Source organism: Dipodomys merriami, unplaced genomic scaffold, assembly GCF_024711535.1.
Source record: "Dipodomys merriami isolate MVZ:Mamm:240054 unplaced genomic scaffold, mDipMer1.0.p SCAF_533, whole genome shotgun sequence".
Classification (NCBI taxonomy): Eukaryota; Metazoa; Chordata; class Mammalia; order Rodentia; family Heteromyidae; genus Dipodomys; species Dipodomys merriami.
In genome coordinates, this window is record NW_027206106.1 from 741,866 (window position 1) to 750,857 (window position 8,992).

Below are 8,992 nucleotides of genomic sequence, written 5' to 3' on the forward strand. Positions count from 1 at the left end.
CCGGGTGAACCTCCAAATTCTAAGACCTCTCATCTCAGGCACAGCAGATGTCACATGGCCAACATCCGTGTGAACCAGGGACTTTACATTGGTAAGGGCACAGAAACCAATGCTGACCCAAAGGCCATTTTTCCTCCTCATGGGGAAGGGAAGGCGGGGGGAGGGGAGGAGTCACCTGTCAGCTGACTGTGATCACTCTCTTAGAGAGGAGAGGGGAAGGACAGAAGGGCTCTGTGAGTGACACCACTGAGGGACAGCGCTGCGGCGGGGCCGGACCTCCTGCCGCGACCGCAGGAGGCACACAGGAGACCCGAGGCGCGGGTTGCTCTGGGGGGGTTGGAGCGGCCGGCCGCTCCCCAGGGATCTTACGTCAGATCCACACGACCCACTCGGCCTGTTACCCACCCGAGGGCCATTTGCTTTTCTTCTAAGAGCTAAGATCACCCCGCTGACGCCTCCTCCACCAGCGCGTCTAACTGTGGCCCAGAAAGCTGGGCTGTGAAAAGCTCTTGGGTTTATTCTCACACTAAATCTGCACAACTTCGCAGAGAAAGGCTGGGAACGAAAGGAACCTTCAGTCAGTCACATCCCTTCTGGCTGGGGACAGAGATGGTAAACCACGGGGGGGGGGGGGGGGGGGGAGGGGAGAAAAACACACCACTCCACCACATGCCTGGCGCCTAACTCACCACCACCTCACACTTTCTCAAGGAGAATAAACGGAAGCGTTCCTCACGTGAGAGTCCAGGCTGATGTCTAACGGCCCCAGGCCCGTGGAGAGCCTCGCCCGGCCAGGCACCATCCCCCCCCCATCCGCAGACACCCCGAGCCGCCCTGCACGGCCGGCGGCGCTCACCTTGCTTCTTGAACAGGTTGCTCTGGACAACCTCGCTCAGGGACTGCACCTTCTGCTTCTGCAGCTTCACGGGAGGAATGCAGGTGTAGAACTCGTACAGGAGTTGGCTGAGGGGAGGGAGGGAGCAGTTACACCCACCCGCCACCCGCCACCCCGCCACTGGGACCCCCTCTGAGCCCCAGCCCCCATCCTGGCAGCATCAGGCCCATACTGAGCCTCAGAAGACACGCGGACACACTGTGGGTGCTGAATATTAACAGGACTGAGACGTGCACATCTGAAGGGAAATGACAACCAACGACCCTGGGTACTGACTGCGGCAGGGCCCCGCTGTATATGCGTGAAAACATATACAAGATCTGTGTCTATATACACGTATGAACGTCTACGTGATCTACGTCTCTATGTGTGTATAAATGTATGTGTGGCCTGCGGCTTTACATATGTATAAACACATATACATGTGTGTCTTTATATGTGTGTAAATATATATATGTGGTCCGTGTCTTTATATGTGTCTAAAGGCATGTGTGGGTCTGTGTCTTTAAAGATTCAGCTTGTAAACACATAGATCAACACTGAGGTTTGGGAGAATGTGTGTCTTCTGGGATGGGGCCGGGGCTGGTAGGGGCAGCAGGAGCTCTCTCAAGACCAACTTGGTGACTATCCTCTGATCCTCAAAGCATTTTAGTGAAAAAAGGTGGCTCCTAAACAAAATCTTCTATTCGTGTCGTCTGAGACCTTCGGGAAACGTAAGGACAAGATGGCGTGCGTATACGGGACTCAAGACCTCTTACTCCCACAGCACTGGCTCTCCCAGGAGCAGTTACCAAAATGGCCCAACAAAACTCACCGTGCAACCACAGGCAGCTCCCCTGGTGTGTCCTCCCCGGGCTGGCCTATCCCTGTCCCTGTCCCTGTCCCCGGGCCTGTCCCTGTCCCTGTCCCTGGGCCTGTCCCTGTCCCTGTCCCTGGGCCTGTCCCTGTCCCTGTCCCCATCCCTGTCCCTGGGCCTGTCCCTGTCCCCGGGCCCATCCCTGAGCCTGTCCCCGTCCCTGTCCCTGTCCCTATCTCTGGGCCTGTCCCTGTCCCCGTCCCTGTCCCCGGGCCCATCCCTGGGCCTGTCCCTGTCCCTGTCCCTGGGCCTGTCCCTGTCCCTGTCCCTGGGCCTGTCCCTGGGCCCATCCCTGTCCCTGTCCCTGTCCCCATCCCTGTCCCTGGGCCTGTCCCCATCTCTGTCCCTGGGCCTGTCCCTGTCCCTGGGCCTGTCCCTGTCCCTGGGCCCATCCCTGGGCCCATCCCTGGGCCTGTCCCTGTCCCTGGGCCTGTCCCTGTCCCTGTCCCTGGGCCTGTCCCTGTCCCTGGGCCTGTCCCTGGGCCTGTCCCTGTCCCTGTCCCTGGGCCTGTCCCTGTCCCTGTCCCCGGGCCCATCCCTGTCCCTGTCCCCGGGCCCATCCCTGGGCCCGTCCCTGTCCCTGTCCCTGTCCCCATCTCTGTCCCTGGGCCTGTCCCCATCCCTGTCCCTGGGCCCATCCCTGGGCCTGTCCCTGTCCCTGTCCCCGTCCCTGTCCCCGGGCCCATCCCTGGGCCCGTCCCTGTCCCCGGGCCCGCGCCCTGACTCCCTCACAGGACAAGCAGCCGGAGGAGGTGTGAGTGATTCTCACCTGAGCAACTTCGCATCGAAGACCGTCTCCACGTCGTGCAGGACAGACGGGATATATTTCAAAGCCGCCACCTGTGTGGGACGTGAAAGCCACAGTGAGATGCTGGCCGCACGGATTATGGCCAGCTCAGGTCACGGAGCCCCGCCTGAGGGCCCCGACACCCCAGAACGCGCAAGACCAGGGAGAACAGAACAAAGGCTCTGTGCGCCCGGCTCGACCTCCACCCTCGAGGGGCAGCAGGCCGGGCAGCGTGACCACAGCCTGGACACAGTGTATGTCCACACTCAAAGTCTGTTTCCATGTCTTCTCAGCCACCGGCTTGGTCTAGACAGGCCTTGGAGTTCATGTCTGCGGAACGGGGAGACGGATGTCTCCATTGGCTGTTTTTTGAGCACTTTATTGGAGATAAAGGTCCCATGGACTTTCCTGCCCAGGCTGGCTATGAACCATGATCCTCAGATCTCAGCCTCCTGAGTAGCTAGGATGGCAGGCGTGAATTACCGGGGTCCGGCTGACTTGGTGATTTTTATTCTTTTCGTTTTCTCCATGTTCCAGGTAACTAGAGCTATTGTCCCTTAGCAACCAGACACAAATAACAGTAGTGAACACCTCCTCCTTCCGGAATATCTTAGTTGTGCTAGCTATGCCCAAGTAAGCTTCTTAGTGAAAAACGATAAGGACTGTTTTCTGAGAATGAGCAGAGGGCACGCTGAACACGGTTAATAGATTATCTGTTTCATTACCGCCTGCAGGGGAAATGCTTTTCTAGATTAAGAACCTCAGTCTGGAGAACACGGTAACCAGCGCATAGTCACGGAGCTGGCGACCGGCCAGGCCGCGGCTCTCCGAGCCCCAGCCCCAAGGCCCTGGATCCGAAGACAGCCTCGCTCAAAAACCGCTTTCCCTGAACTCGCCCCCTCTTTCCTCTCATTATGATTCCCAAATGTCCACATAATAATGCGTTTGATATCAAAGAAAGTTACGCCAATAATGTGTCAGAGTGGAAATGCCAGGCTGGTGATTCCTTGTCTTAGATTCTGAGGGGCAGACATCACAGGGGGAGGCCAGCCTGGGCAGGAAAGTCCAGAAGACCCCACCTCAGCCACCGCTGGGTGCAGTGGTGGGATCCTGCCATCCCATCCCAGTGCCAAAGGACACGCAAACAGGAGGACTGCAGTCCAGGTCAGTGTGGGACAGGCAGGGTGGCTTGAGTGGTAGAGCACCGGCCTAGCAAGCATGAAGGTGAGCCATTCAAACCCCAGCACTACAACAGAGACAGAGAGACAGACAGAGAGACAGACAGAGACAGAGAGACAGACAGAGAGACAGAGACAGAGACAGAGACAGAGAGAGACAGAGAGAGACAGAGACAGAGAGACAGAGACAGAGAGACAGAGACAGAGAAACAGAGACAGAGAGAGACAGAGAGACAGAGACAGAGAGACAGACAGAGAGAGAGACAGAGACAGAGAGACAGAGACAGAGAGAGACAGAGACAGAGACATGGAGACAGAGAGACAGAGACAGAGACAGACAGACAGAGAGACAGAGAGAGACAGAAAGAGATAGAGACACAGAGAGAGAGTGTGTTTTCTGATTAGAAAGCAAGCAGAAGAAAGACGTTTGTGTGGTTTATGTGTGTAACTGTAAAGTTCTCTGTAGGGTGAGCTGCTCTGTTAGCACAAGATGGACAGACATTTTAGCTGATCTGGTCAGATGACCTTACAGGAAGCCATAACAAACTCATCTTTGTAGCTGGGTGCTGGTGGCTCTCACCTGTAATCCCAGCTACTCAGGAGGCTGAGTTCTGAAGATCATGGTTCAAAGCCAGCATGAGAGGAAAGTCCGTGAGACTCTCATCTCCAATAAACCATCAGAAAACCAGAAACGGCTCAATGGTAGATTATTTGCCTTGAGCTGAAGAGCTGAGGGACAGCACCCAGGCCAGAGTTCAAGCCCTAGGACCACCACCATCACCAACAACAACAACAAATTCATCTTGGCCAACTATGGTTCCCCCATACCGCAATCTATGTGCATGGAACACACAGTCTTTTTAAATGAATAACTCGCAGCTCTTGGGTTGCTTTCCCTAAGTCGTTTGTTCGTGTCTTTCCCCCGTTGTTCTTTTCGGTGATTTTCTCCTCGCTGCTTTGTGAGGTTTTCTTGGCAGCGCCCATGTTCGCCCTCTCGCAGGAGCGCGTTTTGGAAGGATTTCCTCTTGCTCCCTCCGCTGTGTCTTGTGGCATCATCTCTCTCCTTCCTTGTGCAGAAAGGTTTTAATTTGCAAGCTGTCCAATGTGTCAGACCTTTTCTTTATAGCTATTGGATTCCATGCCTACAGATCTATTCATTATTTATTCCAATCCAGATGATCTGAGAAAACACACCTTCCTGGAGCCGTTCCCTGGGCCCTATTGGGACGGGGTAGGTCCGCTGCTGGGGAAGGAGGGTGGCAGGAATAACAGGGAATGGCCGGTCAAGACAAAGGCAGAAGCAGGCCGGCGTGCCGTGTGTGAGGCGCAGAACTTCCTGTGACAGGTGGCACGGAACCGTGGCACGCGGCGGCGCTCCGGGCAGCTCCGGCACCGGGCGCTTCCTCTCCCAGTTGGTCAGGGAGCATCGTCATCCGGAAACCAAGGAGAAGCAGCAACACTGGTGCGGAGGAAGGGGAGGGAACGGATGCGGGCGGGGCCGGCTGGAAGTGGGGCGTGCGGAGCCCTCTCTCTTCCTGACCACGGAGCTGCTCTTGTCCAAAGAGGAAACCCACACAGCAGCGAGAAAGGACGACACACGCACCCCTGAACAGAGAAGCGAGTATTCCTCCTTCTGTCCGTGCAGATAGAGCCGGCAGGTGTCTGGGGACACTGCAGTGCTGTTAGCAGGCGGGCGGTGGTCAGGGGAGGCGGCCCTGGGTGCTCCTTTAAGCCGATCGTGCCATCCTTGGGGGCATTTGTGAAACACGGGGGTCTTGCAGACACTGGCGCTGCACAGGGCCACCGTCCGTCTGCCGCAAGCTCACAAGTGTCTGCCGTGGGCCTCATCGGTGCCCAGAGCTCTGGCGCCCATGGGGACTTCTGACCACAACTCCATCCGCTCCTGGGCATAAAGAGCGCTGACCTGGAGGCAAGAGGCCTGGGTGGACTCGAGGTTGGGGCACCCCCCCCCCAGCCAGGGCAGGTGGAATCGGAGCCGTGTGCTGCCTGAGGCAGACTCCCCGGAGCCCCGGCCGCGCAGGGAAGCCGAGCCGAGCCCAGAGCTGCTCTTCCCGCCCCCTTTGAGCTACTGGCTGTCAGCGCTCCACCAAGACCCCGCAATAAAGGGATCGGCGGGAGGCTCTTCACAAGGCCTGCAGGCCTCAGAAGTCAGAGAAACAGCTCACTCCCACCCAGAACTCACAGCGGGCCGGGCTGAGACTTGAACCTGACCTGCTCTCCTCAGAACTCACCGGGAGGACGCCGGGGAGGGCTTCCGCGTGACCTGCCACCCCGTGGGAGGCTCCGGGGAAGCAGAAATGCCTCCCCCCCCCCGTGTCCCTCCCCACCCCAGCCACGGAGGCCTGACCAGCAGACCCCGGCTGCTGCCCTCTCCCGCCCCACACAGCCCCCACCCCCTGCCCCCATGGTTAGGACCGCAAATGACCCCTCGACCCCTAGCCCCCAAGTCTTGTGTCACAGGGAGGGGGAAAGGGCGCACGCTTACTTGGATAAATGAAGTCAGGCCTCCGTGCATTTCCGATACTACTTTGACTACTTCTCGTCCTCTAATTCCACGTGGGCCAAAGGGTGAACCAAGGCCCAGGAGGCAGAAATGACCAGGCCCAGGCCCCTGTGAGGGGGCCCGGCTCAGCCCCGGGCTCAGGCCCCGCCGCGTGCTCACCTTGCCTGACCCCGCCCGGACCTCCCCACCCCGTCCCGGCGTCCTCCGAGAGCGAGCCCGGCTGCACAAATGTAAAACACCTGCCTGTGAATCCCTTCCCCACAACTTGGCAACAAGCGTGCACGTCGGTGCAGAGCGCACGGTGGGCTTTATGTAAATCCCCAGGCTAAATTCGGTCCTTAGAGCGAATTACACGGGACATGAAACCCTTACAGAGGCTCCGGGGTGGAAATCCAGGAGACGCGAGCGGCATCATCCGGGTGAGGCCGGCGGTGGGAAGCCGGCCACGGGCCTCAGCCTCCCGGGGCCTCAGCCCGGCCACGTGCCGCGCCTGCTCCGCTCCCGGGCCTCCCTCCAGCTGAGGCCAGAGGGAGCCTAATATCCTGCAGCTGTGGGGAGGGCATGGCGCTGACCCTGGAACTGCTCCCCCCTCCTCCCTCTACCTTCCTGTCTCCCCTTTCCTCCCCCTCCCCGGGATACCTGTCGTCCACACAGCAAAGCAAATAGCTCTGAGATGGCGTTCCCCTGCCCGCCCCTGGACCTTCTGCAAGACGGCGTCCCCCTCCACATTTCTCTCTCCGGGCGACTGCTCCTTTCTCCACCTCGTCCCACACCTGCCACCAGCTGCCTCCTTCCTCTCTGTCCATTTCTGCTTCTCCAACTGTGCCGGCCTTGGGGCCTCTCTCTCGGCAACTGGTCAACCTCAGTGTGTCCCACCCTACAGCCCCGTGGCCCCAGGCAGGGCTGGAGCTGGCCCAGGTGTCCCCAGTGCGGTGGAGACTGGGCGTGGCCCCAGGCAGGGCTGGAGCCGGCCCAGGTGTCCCCAGTGCGGTGGAGACCGGGCGTGGCTCCAGGTAGCTCTCGTTACGCAGTGATAGGGAGCACCGCACGGGAAAGGGGGAAAGGCTTTCCTTATGCTGGAACTGTAAGGCTGCAGTCCAAACTAAGCTCATCCCAGGGCAGCCAGTGCCAGGGGTCTGTGCAGAGACCCAGGGGCCGGGGGGGGGCAGGGGGGCTGCAGCACAGCCCTCTTCAAGGGTAGTGATTGGAGCACAGTCCTCTTCAAGGGTAGTGATTGCAGCACAGTCCTCTTCAAGGGTAGTGATTGCAGCACAGCCCTCTTCAAGGGTAGTGATTGCAGCACAGTCCTCTTCAAGGGTAGTGATTGCAGCACAGTCCTCTTCAAGGGTAGTGATTGCAGCACAGTCCTCTTCAAAGGTAGTGATTGGAGCACAGTCCTCTTCAAGGGTAGTGATTGCAGCACAGTCCTCTTCAAGGGTAGTGATTGCAGCACAGTCCTCTTCAAGGGTAGTGATTGGAGCACAGTCCTCTTCAAGGGTAGTGATTGCAGCACAGTCCTTTCAAGGGTAGTGATTGCAGCACAGTCCTCTTCAAGGGTAGTGATTACAGCACAGTCTTCTTCAAAGGTGGTGACTGGAGCCCTTAGGAACACCTACCTCGGTGCTGGGTGACATTCTGAACGTCTCCCCAGAGCAGCGGCTTCGTTCCAACTCCACTGCTAACCGGTCTCCACGCAGGGACAGCCTTGGAGGGAGGTTCACTCCGTGCACAGTCTGCAGACGGCTACACCAGACAACCCATTTTCTCCCACCTACCTCTAGTCTAACCAGAGACTCTCTCAGTCAAAGGGGACCCAAGTTGTGGCGGTGAGAGTAAGTGTTACACAGGAACCTGTTTAGACACCTGCCTTCATCAGTCAGGTGGTTTTGACCTCCACAAGCCTTCAGAGGTCATGTGAAAGAAGGCATGGGGAGCAAATAACATGTCTCAGCCGGGCACCCGTGGCTCACGCCTGTCATCCCAGCTGCTCAGGAGGCTGACAGCTGAGGATCCTGTTTTAAAGCCAGTCCGGGCAGGAAAGTCTGTGAGACTCTTACCTCCAGTTAAACACCAGAAGACCAGAAGTGGAGCTGTGGCTGAAAGTGGCAGAGTGCTAGCCTCTGGACAGCGCCCAGGCCCTGAGTTCAAGCCCCACGACCGAGAAAAAGAGAAGTATGTCTCCTCCTTCCGCGTCCTCCCCATCCTCCCCCCCGGAGGCGGGCCAGGCCTCCGCTGGCTGCAGACTGTGTAATCAATCCCAGGGAAGGCAGACTTGTTCCCAGCATGCCGTGGGCTGGGGGAGGGCCGAGGGGAGACAAACCTGTAAAAGGATGGTGGTTTTGTGCTGGCTCTTCATCAGGTTGTTGATGGACTCAAAGAGCCGTCTCATGGATTCTTCGAACTCTGTCTGCTCTTTGCCTTCGTAAAGCCTGGATGGAAGAGAATGTGCCGGCGTCATTCCTCGAACCAGCAGCCGCCAGACCAGCCCCAGCCTTCGCGTGAATGTGAGAGGGGCGGGGACGGGGGATGGGAGATGGGGACTGTGGATGGTTCGGGGTCGGCCAGGGGCGCCGCAGGGACTCCCACCCCGGGGCCTGGAAACCTTCCTCCACAAACCATCAGGGCCCTGAGTCCTGCCAGCCCCAGGGGTCCCCAGACAACCGTGACACATCCACAGCGAATCTGGGCCACCCAGTGTGGAGCACAGGGAAGAGCGCTCCCGCCCTCCCGCAGAGCCCTCCTGTCACCGATC

The 8,992-nt window shown here is 58.5% G+C and overlaps 1 protein-coding gene across 1 annotated transcript in view; it reads right to left on the minus strand.

Annotated features, from left to right (window-relative positions):
* LOC138811510 (dedicator of cytokinesis protein 2-like) overlaps positions 1-8,713 on the minus strand; it is a 138,770-nt gene extending 130,057 nt beyond the window's left edge. Inside the window, 3 exon segments of the mRNA XM_069999212.1 lie at positions 857-963; positions 2,521-2,591; positions 8,561-8,713. Of these exon segments, the coding sequence (XP_069855313.1) occupies positions 857-963; positions 2,521-2,591; positions 8,561-8,698 (316 nt within the window). The 5' untranslated portion in view covers positions 8,699-8,713.
* Positions 8,714-8,992: the final 279 nt, after the last annotated feature.